The sequence below is a fragment of the Salvia hispanica genome, chromosome 4 (assembly GCF_023119035.1).
Source record: "Salvia hispanica cultivar TCC Black 2014 chromosome 4, UniMelb_Shisp_WGS_1.0, whole genome shotgun sequence".
NCBI lineage: Eukaryota > Viridiplantae > Streptophyta > Magnoliopsida > Lamiales > Lamiaceae > Salvia > Salvia hispanica.
The window spans coordinates 30924935-30951294 of NC_062968.1; the positions used below are offsets into that span (position 1 = coordinate 30924935).

Below are 26360 nucleotides of genomic sequence, written 5' to 3' on the forward strand. Positions count from 1 at the left end.
ATATCTGCTGGATTTGAACCAATACCACTTTGAGTATGATACTGATGCTGGACATCATTTTGGACACATGTGAACATGGAAGTAGGATTGTTTTGCTTTTGCAGTTAAAGCGGATATTGTGGATCTTGAATGCAATTGATCCGGCAAAGTATTGCCAGCATCCAACTGCCAGTGACCAACAGTCTGATAAGGTGCATGGTTGTCGGGTGCATATGCAATATAGGGTTGAGGGACAGTGGACTTGTGACATATCCCACACTTGGTTGGTACATTGGTAGGGTTGCAATGGTGGTGACCCCAAAGAGCTTCCACTCACAGATGGTTGAGAAGGCATTTGAGATTGGTGTGGTATGTAAGTACGATTCCGACGGCTGAGAATTGGCTGGGAGGTTATCTGAGCTTCAGAAGGCAGGTAGCAGAAGGTAATCCAGCAGCCGGACTTCCATACATAAGCTGATTTGCGTCATGGCGGCCATTTGTGACAGGAGCCTGGAACGCAGGGTGCCTGTTCAGAGGTGGGTCTCTAGATAATTGAGACCCATGCGCGTGATTATTATTTGTGAAAGGCCCATAACCCGTTCGCTTGAAGACTGGATGATAGGAGGACAGAGGATTTTGTACTCCTACATGGTGGTGTTTGTTCATAAGAGTATTCATAAGAGTAACCTTTGGAGAAACAGTGTTAGTACTTCTAGGGTGTGACCGCACTGAGGGCTAACATTGATTGAGGGTTATATTCAGGAGCATGATACCAGGTATTGGCTTCTTCTCGATTCATGGCATTTGGCAAACCAAATGCTGAAGAAAGAACACAAGGGCGGATCGCGACAGTTAACACCCTGATGCTGAGGCAACGAGTTTGGTTGTGATGGATGACACCCGGCCTAGTACTAGTAGTAGTCGTACTTTGCACAGCCGAAGGCTTATAACTTTCTTTGCACGCTTCCGCTCTGCTCTCCAATATTCGTCTTTATCACTAGCATGGCAATGTTCAGTGCTGCTAGCGCCAGTGCCCCAATGGAGACACGGAGCCAGTGTGTCACACACATAACAGTGACACTGAAATTAAGGAAATCATAAATCAAAGATGGAAGCTATATAATCCCAGTAGACAGATCAAAATTTTAAACTAAAGAAATTACCAGGCCACAATGGACTTCATGCGCCGTAGAAGCAAAGAGATACTTAGCACAAAGATGCCGGAGTGAGGAAAATCCTGCACGCCACCTGTAGATGCAACGATAAGAAAACCATTTATTATCTGTACAAATGAACAACATAGTATCTTCTAAGAGTCTAAGACAAGATAAGATTAGTAAACAATATGCCAGAGACCTTTAATGTACCAAACAAATAGCCATTAATTCATACGTTTATGGTTCCCAAAGCTTTAACTGAGTTTAATGTACACTTTAAAGCAGCAGTAGTTACAAAATTTTCAGAATCGTGCCTGTAGTCGAGGTATTTCGTGATATACTCAAGAAGTCGATAAATTTGCAATTACTGTGGTTTGCTAGAAACTAAACATGATGTTCAATTATACATAATTCTCCAATAATAAACACCAAATATTCACTAGCATCGGACACAAAGCCCTTTTTAATCACCAATTAATATGAACAACAATATCTCAACAAAAAATTCTGCAAATTAAATATGATATCACAAATTTGAAGCAGAGATAAGTTTCATAAGACACAAATAATCCAAAATCACACCACAAAAGAAAATAAATAAATGATATGTGAATTTTAAGAGTAACAATTATCTCACTTACTTTCAGAATTGGAGTAATTATCAGTAGACAGTCAGCAAAAATAAGTAAATTATGCAAAAAAAAAAAAAAAGAGAGAAGGCACACCTCACCCTTCTCACCAACAATCTCGAGTTCATCGGAATCACCACCGTCAGCCTTATCATTGACGGCGACCACCGGATTGTCAGGGTCACCATCCAAAACCATACAATCATCATCACCTTCGTCATCAACAACAGCCTTAGCCAGCGCCTTCACAGAATCAGATCGGATTTTGGGGAACAGCTCACTTACAAAAACGACGTCGCCGGAATCATCATCTGTATTTCCGCCGGCCTCAACCAGTAGCCTCGACAACCAATCACCGTCTTCCTTATCGCCGAAAGCCGCCTCCTCGTCGGAGCATGAATCCAGTACCGACGGAGCCTGGTTTCCCATGGAGAAAAGTCTCGGATTCTCAGACTGAAATTCGAAAATGCTCATATCTTTCACTCAACAAGCAACCGTAAAGCACCAATACAGTGGTTTAAACAAAAATTGGGCGATTCAAATCTGCTGTAGTTTATGAAAACAGAGAATATCAGTGACAATTTTTAATCGAGAGTGACTGATTTGGAAATATATAGAATAATTATGCAGGAGAAGAGAGAGAAATGCAGTTATTTGCATGAATGTGGAGGGAAAATTGGAGGGAGAAACCCTAACTAACTCCCCGACCAAGACTCGTTTACTTATTCGCGAAGAACCAAGTCTAATTAATTATTTTCCAATTATACACAATTTAAGTGGAGTAAAGTTGAAATATGTGCAATCATAATTAATACTATACCATTAATAAGTGGAGAGAAAATACAGGGAAATTTCACAAGGAAAACAAATCATGCCATTCAAAAAAAAAATCAGCATGAAAATATGTCCACACCAATTAATAGGTGGAGAGAAAAATACAGGGAAATTTCATAAGGAAAACAAAATCATTCCATTCAAAAGAAATATCAACATGAAAATATGTCTCACAACTTTTTATGGAAGACAGCTAGGGTGTCAATGTCGCCCGTAACCTATGGCTACTGAATAGCTAACAAATCTATAGGATTAGGTTGAAAATTTAACCAATAAAATTACAAATTCATTGTGCACGATTAACCACAACCCATTAGGGCTAGACCCAAAAACTCAATGGGTGCATTAAAACTCGAGTAAATTTCTATCGTTCTATTTATTTGACTCCTAATTAGACACTTCATTGATTATTTTATAATATAGATAACTAAAAATATATCTTTTACTTTTATACATTAAATATATATTTTTTTTTTATTAACATAATAATAGATAAATAAACTAGAAACTTCAAATTCACTAGAAAATTATTTAAATTTCTAAAACATGCTTTAAAATTTCTTGATGTTTATGTTTTATTTTGCACAAATCTCAAATATTAGTATTTGATCATGTTTATGTTTGAGTTTAAGCATATATCTCAAATATATCATAATAAAATATTTTACATTTTATAAATATAACTAATTTTCATCATTATATATTGGATTGATCGCATATTAATTGTATCGGTAGCAATCCGATTAACCCTTTGAGCTAGCTCGAAACCCGAGCTTTAGGGTTAGGATTGAATTTTATAACCCGAAAAATCACAACCCGATTAACCGCAACCCGAATAGGGTTGGTCCGATTAACATCCCTAAAGACAGCATATCAAGGGTAAATTTCTATTTCAGAAATAATTAAACAATAGTTTTTGTATTACAAATCTCTCAAATCGCCACTAAAATTTCATCTATATCTATAGATATATAGGAGTGGGAGAGTTTTAAAAGTATAATATAAATGTCTAGAATTGTTATAAAATCATGCGATAACTTTTATTACAATTTTTAATGTATAAATATAAAAGTTTTTTACATTTATTTTAAATATAGGGAGTTAAAAAAATTAATCTTATTTTAGGTGGGGTAAGTGAAAGGTTTAAATGTTTATCTCTTTAATACGCTGCTTTAGTAATTAAAGTTTAAAGAAATTATAAATAAATGTAATTATGTATTATAATAAGTAAATAGAAAGACTAATTATAATTAACTCTTAGCAAATATACGATAACTCAGAATGCATATAATTATTTCAATTTAAATTATTTTTTCATAAAAAATATATCGAATTAAAGTAATTTTATAAGGATTCCAATGACATCTCAATTGTATATGTTACGATGACAAAATTTAATACTAAAATTTATAAAAATTTCAATATTTCAATAATCAAGTTGATATCAACTGAATATATCATAAATGTCAACCGATACTAGCAACAATGTCAACAAGCCCCTATTATTGTAGTCAATAATTTGTGACCTATTTTTTAAGTGTTAAAACAAGCTTAACGAGCGTATCTCGTAAAAAAAGTCTATCAAGTTAATAATTTGTGACTTATTTTTCTAGTGTCTAAACAAGCATCACAATCATACTCTTGTATCTATAGAATATCAATCGTACACTAACAAATACAATGTCAACTTCGTTGTATATAAATGTCAACTTTTTCGTCATAATGTCAACAGACGCTAGAACAATGTCAACCGTAATTGTAAATATATTTCAATCAACAAAATTGACATTGTTGACATAGTTGACATTATTAGTACATAGTTGACATTTTTATAAAATATAGGCTGACATCATTACTAGTGTCAAAACAAGCCTCAAGGGCATACTCTTTGTAAAACAAGACTATTAACATAGTCAATGATTTGTGAACTATTTTTCGAGTGTGAAAACAAGCTTAACGAGCGCATCTTGATTTGTAACCTATTTTTCATGTGTCAAAACAAGCATCAAGAGCATAATCTTGTATCTATAAAAACAATATCAATGCACTAATAAATACAATGTCAATATTTTTAGTATTAATGTCAACATACACTAACAACAATGTCAATAGACGCTAGCAACAACGTCAACTTATATCTATAAAAATATTAACTATGCGCTAACAAACATAATGTCAACTTCACTATATATAAATGTCACCTTCTTTAGTAATAATGTCAACAGATAGACAATATCAACTGATAGTAGCTTTTCACCGCCCCTCACATCAACATATTCTTTAATATGGGTTCGCAATATTTGACAACGGCAATATTCGAAGAAACACAATTATTGAATCATAATTAGTACTCCCTCCGTTCCAATTTTATAGTCAAATTTTATCATAAAAGTTCGCTTCACATTTATAATACATTTAATTTTTCATATTTGGACATAAAATTTTACCCCATTATTTACTAAAATTACACCCAAATGTCATTATCAACACAAAAATAAACCAAAACAAAAATAAAAAATCACAAAGTTAAAAAGTAAAAAAGGGACCACCTTCAACCAACTCACTCCATTTATTACACACTTTATCATCTCACTTCATTTATTACACACTTCACCATCTCACTTCATTAATTACACACTCCACCAATTCCTTAAAATCCGTGTCATAATTAAATGTGACTATAAATCTGGACAAGGGAGTACATTATAAAATTACTATAATATAAAATTGAGAATTAAAATTAAAAAACATTATTTCCATATATGTGACTGTGAGGAACCTAGACCAAGCTCATTTCTTTGATACTATAAATTAGTACAGCAGTGGCGGATCAAGGGGACAGACGACCCTAACGGCCGAGAAGGTTGAATTGTACTAAGATATTGGAAGCGTTTGCAGCAGCGATCGAGCTTGCTCTGACTGCGAAGGATTGCATGTCTTCAGCACTCAACAAAGCTCATGAAATTATTTATGTACCATTCTTATTATAAACAAATTATAAATAAGTGTAATAAGTTTATATGTACTATACTAAGTTTATAAAATCATATTTGTAATATTCACTCATATGCACACTTATCTAGAATGTGACATACGTATGTGTACATTATTGACAAAGCAACAATATTGTATTTGTACAGTATTATTGTCTTATTAGTAGAAACGGATAAAATTCAAGAGGCAGAGTGGCAGACTTATTTTTGGTTTTTACACTAGAGAAATACTGTCGTGATATCAATATTGCATGCAGATTACTCTTCTTTTTATTTTATTGGAAGCCGAAGTTGCTCTTAAAAATGCACTAATAGTTCCGATCTTGTCTAAAAATGCACCAATAGCCCTTTAAAAAAAATTTTATATCATTTTTTGTATGATAAGACAAAACTAACCCTAGATACCATTAGTATGAATATTTAAAGTTTTGGGGCATTTTGGACCTTTCTATCCTTTTATTTTTTTTCATTTTTTTCTTCCATCACCATTTTCTTTTATACATTTTCGATTATACTTTCATTTAAATAATATTTGATGCTTTATTATTTCAAAACTTTAAATAAGAAACCATATGTTTTAATTATGTTTTATTTATTTTTAAAATTAAATATTATTTTTATACAAATTAATCTATATATTTGCAAAGAAAATATTATATTTAATAGTATACCTCCGTCCGCTAATATGACACATTGCTTATCCGGACGGGATTTTAGGAGTTATTGGTTAAAGTGTTTAATTGGAGAGAGAGAGGTGGGTGTGAGTGTTAAAGTAGAGAGATAAATAAAGATGAATATTTTAATAGGGTGAGAAAAAGTGGTTGAGTGTATAATCGGAGAGAGAAAATTACCATAAAAGGAAATGTGTCATCTTAGTTGGACAAACTAAAAGAAAAACGATGTATCTTGGAGACGGAGGAGTAATATTTTTAAATATAAATATTAAAGCGAATTATAGAAAATTCTGTGGGATTTATTTTTACTTAAAAATTTTACTAAAATTTTTTAAATTTGAGAAGAAAATATATTATAGCAAATTATAGTAATTTTTTATTTAAAAAATATTACTTAAATATTTAAATGTTACTATACTTAAGTGAAAAATAAATATTTTAATTACGTTAATTAAAAAATACAGATAGTGAAGAATATTTGTTAAATATAATAATTGAAATTTACTTAAAAAAATAATAAAATGAACTATATAATAAATATTTTAATTACGTTAGTTAAAGTATAGTATAGCGAACTCTTGCAAGTAACATTTTTTTACTAAAAAAAAAAATGAACTATAGTAACTTTTTCATTATAAAGCTTAATCTATACATTATTCAAGTTATTATTTAAAAAATTTAAGTGAATTAATTTAAAAGAAAATATTTTTGTTGTAAAAGGTGTTTTTATGTATGTCTAAAATAATTACATAATTGAAGAGGTACCAAAATTGCCCTCCATGGCATTTAGTAGATTTTTCAAATGTAGAGGGTATAATAGACCGACATGTACCAAAAATGCTACGTATAAAATTTTTGTTGGGACCATTGGTGTATTTTATGACAAGATCAATGATTAATTGTGTAGTTCACTCTTATTTTATTGGAAGCCGAAGTTGCTCTTAAAAATGGATATTTGTTGGCCTTTAAGTGATGCAACTGGCGCGAAGCGGTGTTGCATGAATTAACATAATTTAACAATTATTAATCACACCAATAAATCACATAATAATCAGATCTATTTACTGATTATTTAGACAAAATCTGTTCGCGTAATTCTTACATGTATCATGCTCATAACTTGAATTAATCATGCTTTAAGTATATTGAAACCTAAAACATGCTTTTCTACTGAGCGAAAAAATACCTAATTAATTTTCCAAAGAATCGAAGATGGCTAGCTCTTCTCCACGTAACGCTTTGAATACTAGACCACAAATCTTCTCGTTTCCCGAACTGTACTCCGATATCGGTGTGGGTGATCTCCGAATACTAGGACTTAAATAAAGAAGACGAAGAAATCCTTTTTGGGGAAAAGGAGTGAATTTCGAAATCTCCTTCAGTGGGGGTGGGGGGACGAAAATTTTGAATTTTTTTTGTATAAAAATTGTTATCATTCGTCTCATTTATTCTCCTATTTTTATTAAGTTCCTTTTGGGCCAGACAGGATCTATGGAAGGTTTTGGATATGGGCTCATCCAATTTATTTTACTAATTAAATTGAACCCACAATTTAATATAAGTCATAATTGGAATATTACGAGCACGCTATAGAAGTAATATTGAACTCTCCCCATCCAAATTCGAAATTACAAGTAATCCGGGTTTCCGATTAACTTTCATTTCCGCGCTTAAGATAAAATGTCCATTAATTAATTAATATCGCTATGGACTTAATTAATTAACTTCTTATTAATTCCAAGAATGGACTTAGCATGAAACGCTTATTTATTATTCATAGAGTAATCAAACTCCAACTAGCTAGGTTCCGAATAATAAAACCTTGTTTCGCGTCCTCTTGAGGACATTGTCAAACGAGACTCGCTCGCGCACAATTCAATATAATAGCAATCCTAGCACCGCTAGATATTGATCACCACTACCCAATATATCATTGGGTTACGAAAAACCCGCACCATTTGATAAGTCAAAGTAATGCATAATCAATACCGTATACTCAATGCTAACCTACATTGATTAAGAAACAAATATTTATCAAGACCTCACCTTTCGTAGATAGCATAAGGACAAGTCTTGTCTAGATCCGTTCGGTGCTATACCACACCAATGTCATCTTATTTCGTAAGGCTTAGAAATATGCGGTGACATTGCAACCTTTTTCGATGGATAGTCAAATTCCAACTAGGTTGTGAAATTCATCTTTTTCTTTGTGTATTACCTTAAAGTGGACGACGCCCACAACCGGTCTACTAAAACAAAGACTTAGACTTTGTTAAGTTAACTTATACATTTAAACATGCATTAACATCCATTAAATGTAAAACATAACAACATTATGACAAAATTAATCTGTTTTATTCATTGGAAAACAAAATAAGAGTTTTACGTATTCAATCACTCAAACGTGATTTCTAGTATACAAACTCTAACATTAAGAGCATCCGTGCGTGCTCTTCGCCGTCTCGTTTCATCTCACCGCGTGTGTCTCTTCCCGTCGAGCATCGCGCGGTGAGAGGTGTTTACCGTTTCCCGCACGCCACCCCTAATAATTTTTTAGTAAAATGCCATTTTTAAAATTTTAATATAATGTTTAATGTAAATTAATTAAATAATTTGAAAAATAAAATAAAAAGAAATAAATTAGTGGAACTCATATATAGTTAAAAAAGAGTTGTTTAAGATACGTTGTCTCTTAAATAAGTATTTCCTCCGTCCATTGAAGATGTCTCATTTTCCTTTTAGTTTGTCTCCAACAAAGATGACTCATTACTTAATATGGAAACACCTTTATCTCTACTTTATTCTCTCTTACTTTAGTCTCTCCACTTAACACACAAAATAAAGTTGCATAAAATCTGCGCCCAAGAAAGCTTCTTGGGACGGAGGGAGATGAGACTGTGTTGAGAAAAGATGGTTAAGAGATACGGTGCAAGATGGCCTAAACATAATGGCAGTAGCCAAGTAGGCATGGAATTACCAGTAAAGTTGATTGGGAACGATAAATTCACTAAAATGGAATAAAGAACACTATGATTAGTTTATCCAATTCGTCTCTATGAAACTAACTCTAGAAACGACTATGTCTGACTGAAAGCACGTTTGCTACAAAACTACGTTGAAACAATCTGAGTTCCATAACGAACCATTTTTGATAACTCTATTTAATTTAGACAAGAAGCTTATCTTTGTACTAATTTTTCGTTTTTAATTGATTTTAGAATGTAAAAATTATACTCCTCCGTCCATAAAAGTTGGTCGTATTCCTTTTTAGTCCGTCCTTTTAGTCCATTTCCCTTTGAAGAAAAGACAAAACATCTAGTCATTCTTTTTTAATTCCATCGTTTACTTTACCCCTCTTATCTTTCCTACTTTTTTCATCTCTCCTATTTATTTAATATAAATTTTAACCTCCGTGCCCAAAAGTTTTGTCTCAACTTTTATGGGACTGGAGGGAGTATGTAATTTTAGAACATTATACTACGTAGTACTCCCTCCGTCCTATAAAATTTGTCCCATTTTACCATTTTCGTCCGTCCAACAAAGTTTGTCCCAATTGAAATCTTTCCAAAAATAGACATTAAAACACACCCATCAATCTCCTTGATGTGGGATCCTTATTCCACCACATACTTCCATTTAATACAAAGTCAAATAATTTCTTAAAGTCCACACCAGTCAAACGAGACAAACTTTGTGGGATGGAGGAGTATATTTTATGAACACAACAAAATGTAATAATTGTCTGTAATACTACAACTACTGTAAGAATACCATTCTAATTATGGCACTAAACATACTCTTTAGAATGTAGGATCATCGAATCATGGCTAGTTGGACATTATGAAGAGAAATGTGAGTAAAGGGGAAAATGGGAAAGAAGACCAAGACTTGTCACTTCTTCCAGAAGAAGACCCATCTCTTTAGATCTCTTTACTTTTCCAATCACAAATATAGTCTAAACCCTCTAAAAGGAAAGAAAATTTGAGGGATGTCATGAGAGAATGATTATTCATTTGCTTTATAATTTTTTCGCTTTTTGTTTTGAACCTACACCTTATTGTTAATACAGAATGTATTCATCATTTGGATATCCCTAAATGAACCATTTTCTTGATGCTACAAATCAGATACATGGGTGATAACATCTACAATAGAACATCACCAGTAATAGCCATCATTACAAGTTATTTCTCGTCATCCTCTGAATCCGACTTGGCAAAGACTGTTGCAGGCTGCGTCTGCGCGTATGCCGGGCGATATATTTAGGATCTTTGACAGCAACGTCGGCATATTTGAGGATTGCTTCTCTGGGATCTTCATCCATCCATGTTTCCTTAATCATACCCCCTTGCTGCAACAGAATGTGAAACATGTGACCACTTGTCTCTCAGAGCCGATTTCGTTTGAGTATGAGAGTAAAGCAACATTACCTTAAGAAGGTACTGCGTTAGCAGACTTCCCGTTGTTGAACCAACTCTTCCGCCATGGCCTGGCCCCGTCATGGGTAGCTCCGGTTTGTGGGCCTTGAGTGGGTCCTTCAGTGTCTTCTCGCGCTGACGTTGTCGGCTCGGCTGATCTCTGAATAGTGGCAGAGCATGCGGATTGTGAATTACAGGCTGTGCCTGAAAATCATCCAGAGACTTCTTCCGTGGTGCACGTGCAACGCATACAAGTGCACCCCTCTCGCTGATGGTTGGATCATATAGTATATGAGTTCCTCCTTCGTGCCTGTCCCCTACTGTTGCAAAGATCTGCAGAGTTTGAGATCCAAGGTTTAATATGGATGGATTAGTGCATACAGACTAAAAGTGCAGGATGAGAAGAAAATAACAGTAAGGCACGAATCCAGCAATTGGATTTTCTGTAACTGATGCGATGTCTGAAGTTTTTGATTCTCAAATCTTAGTATCGAATTATCGATACGATAAGGCATGGTGACATAGTTGCTGCAGACTGCAGTGAAGCAGTCAAGCACTATAAAGTATAATTGGATTACCTGGTTTATCCTTGGATGCCATGCACACTGAACGACACTATATGTTGGAGATATTCCGACTCTTGAAACCAGTTCCATTTTTGCTCTGTCGTAAAAACATAGCAGACCCCCAGTTGTGTTATTCTTTTCAACCGATGTTCCTGTCAGGAAGAGTTCTTCGTCGGGGCTGAATGTAACATTCGTCTGAGCATAATTGTTCGGAAGATCATCAAATACATGAAGAGCCTTCTTCATTTGTCGTAAATCCCATACCTAGAACAGGCATGGATATTAGTATATTTGGTTAACCTTCAAAATAACAGGCTTCATCAGATATACTTCTTCATCAACTCCTACTGAAGATTAAAAACGAAAACTAAAGAAAAAAGTAGGTTTCCTCATAACATCTCTGGAATACCTTGAGTGTACCATCAAAGCTTCTTGACAAGAGTATTAATCCATCTTGAAAACTTGAGGGATGTAATATCATCTGTGTGGCAATCTCCAACATGTATGTCTGGCCTGCTTACCCATCCAGATTTTATGTTCCATATCTGTAAGAGGATGCAACAAAATTAATTATTGTTTCAAAGTAATTATGAAAAGCCAGAGGCTTTCTCATAGCATAATTACAGCTGCATGAAGACAAACAAGATGATCAATAATCTTAATATCTGCCTCAGCTCATCAATCAAGACCAACCTGCAAGGAACCATCACCAATACCACCTGCAATTCTTTGCCTTCACGATCCCAGGCACATGTTGTTACAGGAATACGTCCAGGCCTAGAAAGCTTGGGCTTGTTAACCTGATAATTAAGAGGCAATAAAGACCAAAGAGAATTAAATAAAGTACATCTATAGAAATTGTGGATGGTGGTTTTCTACCAAGCCACCAAACATTGTTCACATTAGGAAAAGAGTAACATCTAAACAAAGACTTAGTGACTGAATGAAGAAACCATGAACCATGTAACAGCACATTAAAGTACAAGTATTAAGAACTACTATATTCTTTTGAAACTACTGAGTATCATCAAATTTGAGATAATTACAGTATCAAGAAACCGCTACTGTCTTTCTATGAGTAAGTGCGCTTCCAGTAACTTTAAAAAGTATAGCACATCTATCTTAACTTATAACTCAATGGTGGTCCTTTTTCCTGCTCTCTCCTACCCACTGTAGAAGTGGGGAAATCGTAAAATAAGAAGCCCATCAAATAACATTAATGTAGTAATTCCTGAAAAACCAGAAAACAATTTTCAGATGGTGTGCTTACATATACTATAAGCCTATGAATGTCTTCTTTTGTCTAGTACTTCACTAGTAATCAAAACAAACCATGATGAGAGTGAAATTTTCCTGGGAATAGATGGTGGAATGATGCGGCTGCATAATGTATAAGGTTTACCACATACATGGGCATATCTTTGTGTTATTTGTATGCACACAATATATACATGGTCAGTTTTTTGATGTGTGTGTCTTTAATCCATTCATGTCTTGATTTTCTAAAGGTTTGAAGAATTGTGATGTCTGAAAGTATCTAGCATGATTTTATATCCTTTTATGTATATTGCACTCAATTCTTCTAATCAACCCTCAGGTGCTAGTCAAAGTTCTACAGCAAATGAGTGAGCAACTAAAAACTTAAAACACTTACCTGCTTTTGACTTTTGAAGTCATTTACATCCCATATTCGCAGTGAACCATCCTCAGATGATGTTAGGATAGTCTGCTTGTCCTTAGGTGCCATTCTCCACATGTCAACCCAGATATGTGGCCTTTAGTATTCTTAAGATCACGAATATACATGTCTCCCTTGACAAACTCACCCAATGTAACTCCATCACGGTCATAGATCTGCATCAGAGCAGGAAGAACATCAGTTCGATCAGGACATGAAATAACCTAAACAAAGTGTTAATGGTCATTGAGAATCACCTTAGCCTGGGCCGATCCAGTGACACACATAAATCGATCTGCTGTAGGACTCCAGCTCAACCCACGAATTTGATGACCTTCAAATGGTTCAAGCTGTCTAAATGACTGAAGATGGGAATTCATGCCTTGAAAATCATACATGCGAACAGTATAGTCGTAGCTGCCAGACAGAACTCGAGATCCGTGATCCACTGAGTGCACATGAGATTCAACAGTACAGAAAGGCATCCCAATGTCCAAAAATTGTTGAATAAGAAAGGAATGTACTCTACCAAATTCTATCTTTTTCTCAATTCAGTGTGCGTGAAAACTTTGAAAGGAAGATAATGCAATTTAATCAAGGATACAAGTGCCGTATGGTTAATTATGAAGAATATCTGCAGTATATTTCAAGGAAGGTGACTTGGAAATGCTTGATAGGACTGCTTATTCAACTTTGATGTTTATCCTAATGACCTAATCCACTACTGCAAACATTAGAATCCATAACTCCAGTCTCCACGTTCTGATGAAAATCGATCTGTTAATTAAGACAAAGCCCAGACCTAGTTTAGGAAGAACATCTGGAGTATATTTTAAGGAAGAGAACTTAGAAATACTTGATATGACTGCTTTTTCAGCTTTGAAGCTTATTTAACCCACTACTACCTTCCATATTACAGTGAGTGTCTCTACAACAGAATACCAAAACTCTGTGTTCTAAATTTCTGATGAAAACGAGTCTGGTAGGACTTCTTGACAACATATAAAATCTCAAAAGTAGATGACATTGTGACCAACGTGCATGCAATCCAGGAATATGACAGATGCCTGGGGATTGAGTACGGGAACTTGTCCAGTTATCTAAGTGAAGATACTCTACTGCAAGGAGAACATAAGACACAAAAAAGTGCCTCTGTTCCGGCTTTACACTCTAGGAAACTTTAAGGGGGATCAAACTCATAAACAAAAAAAGGTGTGGAGGATGATGATTAGCCTAGAAAAAATGTTTTAAGTATTTCATGGTTGACTCGTGGACATACTGAAGACACTAGGATTTGTATCTTCACTTCATTGGAGCACCGAAACACATAGAAGTTTCACTCAGTCTGCACAGACTTAAGTTTGAGAGAGAAACATTTGCAGAATTCAAATCGATAAGGAGAGTCTTGTAAATTTCTCAGCAACACCAAATTTAAATGCCTACTTTTGTGAACTGCGACACCTTATATACATGCATGATACAACGGTTATCTCTTTTAAATATAACCAACAATAACCATTCTTTAATCTCCCTAACCAATTCAGGTATGGTATCTCACTGCGATGCAATCAACGCATAACAAGATCATAACCGCAGCTTTCAACATCAGACACATATAAGTACTACTAGTAAACACTAGCTGCTATTGCACAGTAAAAAAAAAAGTTGACAGTGCAAATCATAGAAGATTAGTGTACTAAAATCAAGGAACAGATCAGCTAAATGTTTCACCTTCGTATGCCCCTTCAAGACGATTTCATTGCTCAATGGAATTCGATACCCAGGATCATCATCTTCTTCATCTGCATCTTCATCTTCTTCTTCATCAGAATCAGAATCTATAGCACCTGGAGGCGGCCTAGGTGGCCCAATCGCCGGTCCATCATCATCATTGTCATCACCATCCTCAGCTTTCCCAGAAGGCGGCCTAGGTGGCCCAATTGTCGGTTCGTCATCATTTTCAGCTTTCCCAGGTAGCGGTCTAGGCGCCCAATTCGAGGCTCCTCGTCCTCATTTCCTGCGCCACCAATCGGCATCTCATCTTCCTTATCCAAAACCGCAGGAGGCCTTGGAGGCCCAATCAATTTACCCACACCGCCATCCCTACTTGAATTTCTAGGGTTTGAGTTTCTGAAAGAGTTTATCCAGTCCTGAGAGGAGCTGGAAAGCGAGGAAAGCGGAAGCAGACGGTTTATCATTCGCGGCGGTGGATGTGGAGGAAGCGCCCGTGGTCCGACGGGTAGCGTTGTGGACGAGTTCGAGAGGGGTTTGAGATTTCGATTGCTTACCGAAACTCAAAGGGAATTGAGCTCTGACTCCTTCGTAGATATCAGCTTCATCGTCCATCTTGTCAGAGTATGGTGAATTTTGATTGAATTAATTTTGAGTTTGGATGAATTTATAGGCGAAAGCTTCACCGCCGCGCTGCCATGGCCGATTTGCGTCGTCACTTCTATTTCTACCGGTTCGGCCAAATTAAAATTTTAAACTGTTAAGCTGTGAAATAGGAATATTAAATTAACTAACTTTCAACTGTTCCATTCAATTTATTTTTGAGATGTTAAAAATGATAATATTTTAATAAAATAAAAAAGAGAAATGAAAAATAAAATAAAATAAAAAATAGTAGTATTTTTTTTAATGAAATACGTCGTTTTGAATATCCTTAAAAGATGTGCATGAATGGAACAATTGAGAAAAATTATAACTTCGTAATTTAATATTTCAATTTCAAAATTTATGGGATAGACTAAAAACTAATGTCTATTTTGCTCTTATATTCCCATCTAGTTTTATTTTTTGATAAATAAACTTCAAATTTTATTAAATCATACCCCCTTAGTCCACCATATAAAGCTATGTTTGGAAGCTAATTTTAAGAAATTTAGTGGAAAGTGAATGAAAATGGTTAGTGGATGTGAGTTCTAATCAAAATGAATCTATGATTGTGGGCCGAATTGAATATTTTGTTTGATAACAATGGATACTCATTGGTACTCTTACCAATAGGTAGATGTTGAGAATGCCATATCAAAAAATTAATCGTATCTCACTTGCATTGTCTTTTGTATCTGACATGAATGTTTGATACGAATACCTCACTTGATATTGAAGATGCTCGTACTCCAAATTCCAACCTACCTTATTAGCATCCGACCTAAAGCGTGAATACAGACATCATCTCTTAGTAGTACTTGATAATAAAGATTTTCGTACTCAAATTTCTGATCTTCATTCTTCCCCTATCCACATTGGACATGAATGTCCTTACGTGCAATAGGCAATATCCGATATGGATACATCAAAGTCAAATACTACAAGCATTGGGTATTTCAAATATCAGTTACACCCTATGTTGTTTTTATCTCCTTTTTCGATATATTTCGGGTTGGAATAGTTACAATTTTATTTTACTTACACTTTGGTGTTACGGTAATAGTATACTAGTATTTTATTTTACTTACACTTTGGTGTTACGATAATAGTATACTAGTACACGTTTTGATTTTCCCAAAAGTCAATAGTAAAATAATCATTGCCCATTTACTTCAGCCCAAAATCCGATTTCAAATAAGATAATTTTATGCAATTAGTAGGAGGCAAAGGTTTACTAATATAATCAGTGTGTAACAGAATGACATACTGGAGAATTCATTCTTGAAGAAAGGATCATTTTACATAAGTCTAATGATTTAGAAAGCACAAAGTTTGACAAATTCCATAGAATATCGAGTAGTGTATGTAGTGGATTAATAAATGCCTTGAAAAATGAAAAGCAAATGCATGGATGAAAAATGGTAATTCATCAAGAATGAGCAATCTTTGCACTTGAAAGTAAGCTAAAGAACAACCTTACTCTTTGAGTTCACTTAGCAGAAGAGCAGCCTTTTCTTGTAATGTCTTCCAAGCTTCAAGCACGTGCCTCTCTTCAGTCAATGGCGCTCCCACAGCAAATCGGAGTACATACTTATCCGATAGGACCTAAATGTCATGGAAAGAAAATAAATAAGTCGTGTGCCAAATGCTAATCTAACGAAATTGATGATCGTGATTAATGGTCTTACTATCTAAAGCAAGCATTATACAGGCATACCGTGTGAGAGATGAAGAGGTTCCCAGTCGAATTTACAGCCTCCAGTAACTCACGGTTCAATTGGTTAGCATGCTCTACATCATTCCGTGCAGATACCAGACCAAAGCAAACCAAAGAAAATCTCCGAGGGGCAGCAACCTGAAAATTGTGCAGTTTTAACATTAGTGGTGATTTATCTGTTTCGATTACTGGAGGAAGAACCAAATACACAAGGGAAGGAATTGTTGCTTATGTGGTTAATCAAGATAATTGATTTGTATCATTACCTCAAATCTCGAATCAAGGTTAACAAGTTCTTCAAACTTTCTAGCCAGTTCAATGTGGTTTCTTATGTAAGCCTGCAAGTTTTCCAGCCCATAAAGTCTCAATACCATCCAAAGTTTAAGAGATCTGCATAGAAACACCGAGAGAGATTAGCTCACTGGGTCAAAGAAGTGGCTACTGCTTGAGTTTATTGATACCTACGGGCAACATAAGTTATATTCTAAGATGCCACATATTTGGACCATTACATAAAATCAACTACTACCACATATATCTGATAGAATCATGCATGATTTATACCACATTTCTTACTAATTGACTCTTGTAGTGATAACTGATTTTTCCTACAGGTAGTTTAACTCATGTTCTCTCAACCTTGAGTTGAGAACTAGATTTTTAAACCAAAGGAAATTGATTTATACTACCATAACTTCCCAACCCCCATTAAAAGTTATAAAAAGTAATACTATAAAAACACCAAGCAGTAAGTTAGTAACAGACGTATTCTGACTTGTAGAGTGTGTTAGTGTCAAGCTACTTGAAGCTTTGGAAGAGGCCTCCTGCAATAACCCACCTGAACCTGCGTCCTAAAGGGATTTGCCAATCTTTGTAATCCACAACCCTATTGTCTTGAGAAGCCTGAATACATAGCCACATATACTATTAGATGACATATTTGACAAGGAAAAGGATCCATAGACTTGAAAAGGTGCAAACTTTTAAGTCGCTTCTTCTATCATAGTACATTACTATAAAATATCAATAAACTTTACTAGCTACACAACTCAGGTCGCAGGCATGCAAACACACTTCTGGTCTGTGTCAACATTGCTAGAAAAGTAGCTACATATTATCGATTACTAAAAACAATGAGAGTTAATTAAAAAAAAAAAACTCATAATTTATAGTACTCCATAAAGATGCATTGAGGGAAATACACTCACTTTGTTTTTAAGGAACTCGGGATTCGTTGATAAAGATTGGATTAGTGCACTTCTGTCCTGGTTGAAAAAGACATAAACTGCTCCGATCAGAATAAAAGGAAGTAATAGCATATTAGCAGAGCAACCCAATCTATGAAAACTTTTTGTATTCAATTTGTAAGATCTTGTTCAATTACACAACAATTAGCAAGCCATTATGATAAGTAATAAGCTGACATCATTACTTGAACATCACAGCAGGAGTAGATAGAAATCAGAAAATGATTGAATTACAATATCATAAGCAAAAAAAGTTCTGATTGCCTCAGGTAAAGAGGTTGAGAAATTGAAATGTGACCAACTTGTCAAGTTTTCTGGTTCAGCATTCCAGATAGAAGATTGTTGTATTTCAATAGAAAGTTATTTAAAGGAATATCAAGACCTATAATTTTATTTTCAATCACATACCTTCACCCAAAGGGCTGAACAGTCAAAGTTGGTTAGAAACCACTTATGTGCATTCATGTTAAATGAATTGGCTCCTTCCACGCCATGAATATAGTGGCAGAATTCAGGGCAGATACAAGCACTTCCAGCATAAGCAGCATCAATATGAAACCATAGCCCATTACTCTGTTTGTTCAAACATGTGTATCAAAATAGCTTTAAAATTTAAGAAAATGAGATGTAACAAACATATTAGTAGCGTGAATATCTCTTTAGTAAGTGAAAATTTGATGAACTATAGAGTTTTATTAAGATTTATGGGAATGTAATTAACAGCTGAGAAATAAGACAAGGCCATGTTGAATAGCCTAAAGGGATCATCAAGCAGTAACGAGATTAAACCAAAATCTAGTCTCTTAATGCATGCAAAATTAGAAGTGTTCCACAAACTCTTCTAGAAGCTCACATTGGAAATTTTACTAAGTTCTGTCAGAGGATCCACAGCCGTTGATGATGTAGTTCCAACCTACAGAGATAGAGGAAAATTCAGTAGACTTTGTTGAATTTTTAACCATCTGATAAACCATATAGTAGTCAAGCATGGAAAATTTCATTGTCAATTGGAAAACAACTAGGTTGATTATTTACATCCATAATCAGCTAATGAAAACTAAACTTATGAACCACATTACATACTTTACAGTACCAGAACCTTGTGGTATTTATGATCATGGCCTTGGAGTGTGTAATGGATGACATAATTCTAATTCCTTGAAGAATCTTATTTAAGAATTAGAAAAATCATAGTAGTTGATAATATACAGGAAATTGAATATAGAATGGTAATTGTATAGGAGCTACATCTAGATAGACTCCACAAAGATACAAAGCATCACTCATTAGAAAGTATAAATAGTGGGTAACTTAGGCGGTTCACATATAGAAAAAGTATAACTTCATTTTTATTTTTACTACTTAATTAAAGAAAGAAAACCATATGAGAACAATAAGCACCAGTTAAACGAAATCAGCCATCCAAAAGAACTCAGTCAATTCAAAAGATTTGACACTTGATAAAATGACAAAGCGATAGCACTTGCAAAGCAGGCATATGAAGGAACTGAAATTTGCTCATGTTATCATAGTTTCCTTACAGTAGCACAAAAGAAGAAGGGAATTAAACCAGATGCGATATCCCGAGAGATTGCTTCACTGAGTGATTCAGGAGAAAGAGCATAATCAGTGGAAGAATCTGTTTTCAAAGACGGAAGTTTTCTGGGTAAATGCCTGCTATCTGTCACAAAGAGCAAAATTAGAACTGAGTTGCCAATAATTGTGAAAATTAAGAAAATGCTACCCTGAATGAACATGATTTAGATATAGATTGCACACTTTATTAGCGAAATCCTGAAGGCTTTACCAAACTGTTCTGCAGCTTCTAGTACCATAGACAGATAAATGTGAAGCTAACATGTGATTCACAAAGGCATCATATATTTATATATTCTATAGGACTTGAAATAATATTGAGTTCTAGGATACTGTAAGACATTCTCCCCAGTTGCATAAAAAATTAAAAATAATTCCACCTTGCAGGCTTTTTGTAGCGCAGAGTGGGTTTGATCAGAACAATAGACCACAAGCCTCCCGGTTGCATCTTTCCCAACCCTTCTCAGTACTTGGTCTCGAGCAGCCAGAAGAACAACCAGAACTGCTTCACTTGCGGTTCCCTGGATCACTCCACCACCTTGTCCTGAAACATGTATCTCAGCCACAGACAACTTTGAATTTAAAGCAAGTGCTTAGAAATTTGATTAAACAAGCAAATTTTTTAACATTGATGGGGGAAAATGTTTGAGCCATGAAATATAAATGGCCCATATGCTACTATACGAGCAAGGTGAATATACTTGATTGCTACTATCTGTCTCACAACTAGTCATATGATCTTGTCTTTCATTGCGGATGTAGAGTATGTGAAGTCAAAGAATAGTCTACAGACTTAAATGGACAACATTAATCTTCCAATTCCAGTATTTTTGGTCAGTCAAAATAAGTAAGCAACTGAAGGTTATAGTCTTAACTGGTCTCTTGGTTGAACAGGCAATTAAAGCCACAAACTCGTTTCAATTATGGTTTTCATAAATGCGGTAGTTCAGTTGTGTCGGACAATTGCATGTGTTGTTCATTAAAGTCTGGCCATACTACAATATGCCTTACTTCAGATTTCCCCTCTTTGACAACTCAAGACTACTTTTATTCTTTACACCATCCTAAACTATGAGAGAGTAAATTCATTAGATTTCCTGATGCCAAAATTCTCACATCGATGTTATCATAACACATAATAGAAACGAATCTGAGACTTCAGAACAAACTTCAAACAGTACCAGTTGAAAGGAATTGATCAGGCAGCTAAAGTGCCTTAGCAAGCCAATCCAGGACTATCATCTCAAGCTCCGTTGCAGCAGGAGATGTTATCCAACTAAATCCAACCATGTTTATGGCAGCACTAAGCATTTCACCTAAAAAGCCAGCTACACTGCTATTGCTTGGAAAATATGCGAAAAATTTCCCGGGCTCTGCCAATGCGTCACTCCTGGTAATATTTTTGACTGGATATCTGTAGAGAAAACACTACAGGTGAATGCTGCCTCTATCAATATTCTTCTAGCAGTTGGGATTAACTTCTGTAGTTTACAACCATTTGCATATTACACTTTTAATCTCAGACACAAAATATCAAGCTCTAGCTACATTTCCAATATTCAAAGAATATTAGTGAGGATAAATTTCAAACAGGTACCATCCAAAACATCTTGCAGTGATTCAGGGCGGACGGGCGCAGAATCTGGCAGAAGCTCACGCAGATAACCAGGCTGTACAGAGAAACAACCAAACTTTATCATCATAATCTAAAGAAGCAACAATCAATAAGAAATCCAATCAAATTTATACAATTTCACTACGATAACTATTTTGCTATAGTTGAGTTGAAACACTTAAAATTGGCAGCATTGAGTAACTTCAACGTGAAAAATCAACCACACAATTTTAAAACTGGTGTATTCCAACGCTAATACCTGAACTTGACTACGAACGGGGAAGCTCTCGATGTTGTTGTAATAATCAGCAATGAAATCCACCATCTGGTGGCCGTACTCCCTCAATTGCTCTGCGTCCATTGGCTTCAATTCATCCATTCTGTCAGTTGAGAAATTCACATATTAGCACATACTCATCCCGATCGAAGAAAATACAGGAAACAACAAAGCGAAAACAAGTCAATAGAGTGGTATGTGCATAATCAAGAGACGGCATACATAAAGCGCTGAAAAATGATGGTGAAGAAATTAGGAAATGGAATGAAAGGACTCAAAATGAAGAACGTGTGTTGTATGTATCGCATCGCTAAATATCTATTTCAAATTTAATTTGTCAATTGTCAGTAACTTAAATTTAAATCTTGTTTAAAATTAATTATAGTATATGGTTAATAAGTAGTACTATTTCAAATTTAACGTCTCAATAGCGCCTAGTGTATTTTCTCTCAATTCTCAATCTCTCCTCCTTCAACATATTTTCGTATTACAGCTCTAGTTCAACCAGCACAATCTTCTCTCCCTCTCTATCTCCACTTTTGTAACGTCCCACTTTTTTAATCCTAATTTTTTTTTCATTTATTGCCGTGAAGTCCGGGAATTAATTACCAAGTAAAATTGTAATTGGTTGATCTTATGATATCACAAAAGGACCTAATAATTGACGCTCTCCTTTCTCACTCAAGATGATTATATTTCTTTTTTAAAGCACTCCCAATGGTGCCGGCTAAAAGTCGGCGTTTCGCCTATCGCCGAGTTATCGCCGACCAATGGGAGAGTCGGCGATAATTCGGCGATTTTTCCTCCCGTTTATCGCTACCGTGAAAAATGCCGGATTATCGCGAATTATGCAGACCACTTTGTGGGCGATAATTCGCGATAAATATATTTTTTGTTTTTTTTAATTTCCCCTATAAGTACACACCTTCTCTTCATTCTCTCCCTATCCTCCTCCTTTTCTCTCTCTCCATCTATATTTAATGAATTCAATCGTCTTCTCATTCTCGGTCCGAGAAACCGCGCCATCGCCCTTGAATTTTTTACTTTGAATTTTTTTTCCATTCCGTACTTTTTTTTTTTAATTAATTTTCAGTCGTTGTAATGTTTACCGTGTTTAATACAACGAACTTTATTACTATTATTTGTTTTGTCTTATAAATTAAATTAGCTAGCTTTATTATATACAAAAATAAAACAATTAAATTAGTGATGATGTAAAAATAAAATGTTGAGTTAGGAGAAATAAGGAGAAACCATTGACGTTGGTTAAAAGTTGGCTAAAAATGAGGATAAATTATGAGCGATGTGGTGATGTGGGAGTTAGGGAGAAATAAGGGAGGTTTTAGGAAACTGTTGGGAATGCTCTAATTCTACTCAAAGATTTCTCCTATTTTTTATATTAAAATCATCTATCAATTAATCATTAAAGTTTGATTATTATATATTAGTTAATAGATGTACATGTGGAGTTACTACGATGAGCCAAAGCGGTGGGGTCTGATTTAAAGTGTTTTTTGCCTATCAAGATGATATTCAAATTTTTTACCACCGTTATCTTTGTCTTTGAAATAACTTCGTGTGGGTACCTCGTACACTTCAATCGGAGCTCGGATGAAAAAGTTATGGTCATTTGATGAAGGCTGCGCGAAGCAATGTGAGCCCGGCGAAAACTGTTCCAGACGAGAAAGGAGACGAGAAAGGAAGAGAGGAAGTTGGAGGTGCAATAATTCAACTTCCATCATCCCGGAGGAGATTCGCTACCATCTACACATCAATTTCATGAGTTCTATGGTTCTTCTTTATTGGTTGTGGATGTGTAATTAAACTCTTACGTTGCTCCTAATTTGTGAAAGATGTGAATTACTTTTGGATTCTATGGATTAATATTAATTTATAATCTTTTTCTACGGTGCTTTTTACATTGAACTATAATTCCGGGCCTGATTTATTATTCAATCATGTCTTTTAGCCAATGTCGCTTTAACTTGGTTAAAAGGTGGAAACGTAGATAAAGAGTTTGAGATTTGTATTGTGTTCAGCATATGAATCTTGGATAAGTTAATTTACATGTCGTTACAATAATTGTTGGACATTTATCGTGCTTCGTAGGAATGTTCAATTGATTTTGTAAATGAATCATGTACGTTGGAACTTAGAAGTTGGGTTAGAGCTTACCACGCTACCGTAGGAGTGATAATCCGATGAGTACGGATTTGATCTTAGTGTTCGAAAGGTTAAATTCAAGCATCGCGAACATGTTCGGCATGAGTAGAATGAACGAGATATTTACAACTTTCATTAGATTAATCTTTAATCCATAGCTAGCTTTATTGGTCCATTAAGATAATTCAACCTGGAGCATATTAGGAGTAATGTTCTCACTCTCTTGGTTTTATTTTGTGTTATCATTTTATTTCTTCACTTGTTTTTGTTTCAATTTGGTTTCTCAATCCAAAAATTCCAAAATTTACTTGCTTTTGAATTAGATAACCGTATGCCTCCCGTGGTTCGACACTCTTTTACTACATCTACATCTCTATCTTGCGTAAAAGTTGTAATTTTAGAGCTATTTGATATACTTGTGTGTTATTAGTTTATTGATATAAAAGCTCAAAAAATACACATCAACTATTTGAATAATTGATAACTTGTTATATGAGCTCGAAATTTGTGAAGGTAAATCACAATGTGAATTGAATTAAATCCTTTGCTCAGGAATATTTGTTGGACTCATCGTCTGGATCCGATAAATTAAATAAAACAAAACAAATCCAATCTTGTGAAGTACAAATGTGGGCTACACAATTTAAATAAAATACAAGGATTTGAGCACCACTATTAGTGTGTAAATTAGTTATTAAATAGTGGACTGCTCAAACCCTTGTATATTATTTAAATTGTGTAGCCCACAATTTATTTTCCATAATATTGGACTTTTGTTTTTTTATTTAATTTATCGTATCCAACACGGAATTGAGTCCACAAATATTCCTCGAGCAAAGGATTTAATTCAATTCACATTGTGATTTCACCTTCACAAATTTGAGCTCATATAACAAGTTATCAATTATCCAAATAGTCACGTCACGTAATCATCGAAGTTGACTCAGTCAACACACATTCAAAGCTCCAACTCAAACTAGGTAAAAAAAAAACAATTACAATTTTACTTGGTAATTAATTCCCGGACATCACAGCATTAAATGAAAAAAAATTAGGGTTCAAAAAGTGGGGCGTTACAACTTTTTTCTCTTGGTTCTGAAATTCTATAGCCACAACGATGCGCTACAACACAAGGGCCAAATTCTTAATTTTTTCCATAATCCAGTTAGGCGAATAGGGGTATTCATTTCTAGTTTTGGTTCTGCAATTCTTCTTTCAAATTGAGAATTTCATGTTTATTTTCTATTGATAAGGGGTCTTATGCATTCCATTGGTACGGGGTTTTACTATTCAGTCTTTGCTTGTGCTATGAGCTAACTAGATTCAAACATACAGTTATGGATTCGCTACCTCAAGGATTGAATTAGGAGGATTAGAGGTTTGCCAAATAACTAACTTTGAGTTTATTTGGTGTTCCAACCCTTCCTTGGATGGGAAACAAAGTATTAGCTTTTATAAACCAATTTTAATCCCTGATGGATTCTATTGTCTTGGTCACTATTGTCAATTAGATAAAGAGCCTTTATGAGGCTTTGTTCTTGTCTCTAGAGAAATAGCTGGTGGTCAACATGATCGTTCGACCCACAGTTATGACCACATGGCGGCCCTTGTGGATCCTGTGGATTATTCATTAGTATGAAGTTCATACGATGGAGGAGATGATAACTTTGATGGATGCGGTTACTTCTTGTTACCACAACCGCCTTAGGGTTATAAATCCTTGGTGTTACCAACAAGTTGAAGAAACCAGAGATGAATGAGGTTAAATGTGTTCGTGCTGACCTAACTGATACATGTGAGGCTTGTCCCCTGATAGCATGCACGTATTCCAAGTTTTTGAAAGTCCTCTTACTGTTTGGAATGCAAGGCCTCTAAATCGTGGAATTTATGGGCGAGGTGTATCCACACGGGTACTTTCTATTGTAGTGCATCGTGTAGTAACTGTAGTTTAGGGGAAGAGCTTGATATTGCATGCTTGAAGAACTTGGATCCTAATTTACATGCAAACCGATTCAATTGGCGATGTAGTCAAAAAATCTTGTTGGTTACAATATATGAGGCAATGGGGACCAAGAACTGTCTATGATTCCAAAATAGAGTTGGATAAGATCGTCAAACGCTTGCCCCCCTTGTTCAGGAATTCTATGAACAACATTCTCAGCAAGTTGTCGTTGGAGCTGTATGGTGAAGATGGTCCCACTAGTCCTAAGGAGAAGAACAATTGGTTTGGAGATGAAAGATAGTAGCCTTAAACCAAGACTCTCAAAATCTTCTTGTCTCTACAACTATTGGAGATTCTGTTGTATATACACCGAGCACAAACCGATTAGACCACTGAAGATGACGACCTTTAAAGTGGAGTGTTGTATCCCCAAAATTATTGTGCCTTATGATGTAAGCAAAAATGTGTGTGTAGATTCCAGGTGCTCCCAAGTGTAGAC

General features: G+C 35.0%; 1 protein-coding gene and 2 pseudogenes across 1 annotated transcript; all 3 read right to left on the bottom strand.

Moving 5' to 3' along the window:
- Window positions 1-390: 390 nt before the first annotated feature.
- Window positions 391-2355, bottom strand: LOC125220898. The gene is made up of 3 exons (XM_048123030.1): window positions 1862-2355; window positions 907-1059; window positions 391-714 (listed from the first exon to the last, which is right to left on the bottom strand). Exons 1-3 carry the CDS (start codon window positions 2237-2239, stop codon window positions 391-393), a joined length of 855 nt encoding a protein of 284 aa, XP_047978987.1. The 5' UTR covers window positions 2240-2355.
- An 8043-nt stretch (window positions 2356-10398) lies between these two features.
- Window positions 10399-15390, bottom strand: LOC125219159 (annotated as a pseudogene).
- A 1178-nt stretch (window positions 15391-16568) lies between these two features.
- LOC125218884 lies at window positions 16569-22077 on the bottom strand (annotated as a pseudogene).
- Window positions 22078-26360: the final 4283 nt, after the last annotated feature.

Bases quoted from the DNA above. Each gene is read 5' to 3' on its own strand.
- LOC125220898 (XM_048123030.1), bottom strand. From the start codon at position 2,239: ATGAGCATTTTCGAATTTCAGTCTGAGAATCCGAGACTTTTCTCCATG. The intron at 1,060-1,861 runs GTGTGCCTTCTC...CCTTAATTTCAG, and splicing joins TTGTTGGTGAGAAGGGTGAG to TGTCACTGTTATGTGTGTGA. The intron at 715-906 runs GTACGACTACTA...AATCAATGTTAG, and splicing joins TAAGCCTTCGGCTGTGCAAA to CCCTCAGTGCGGTCACACCC.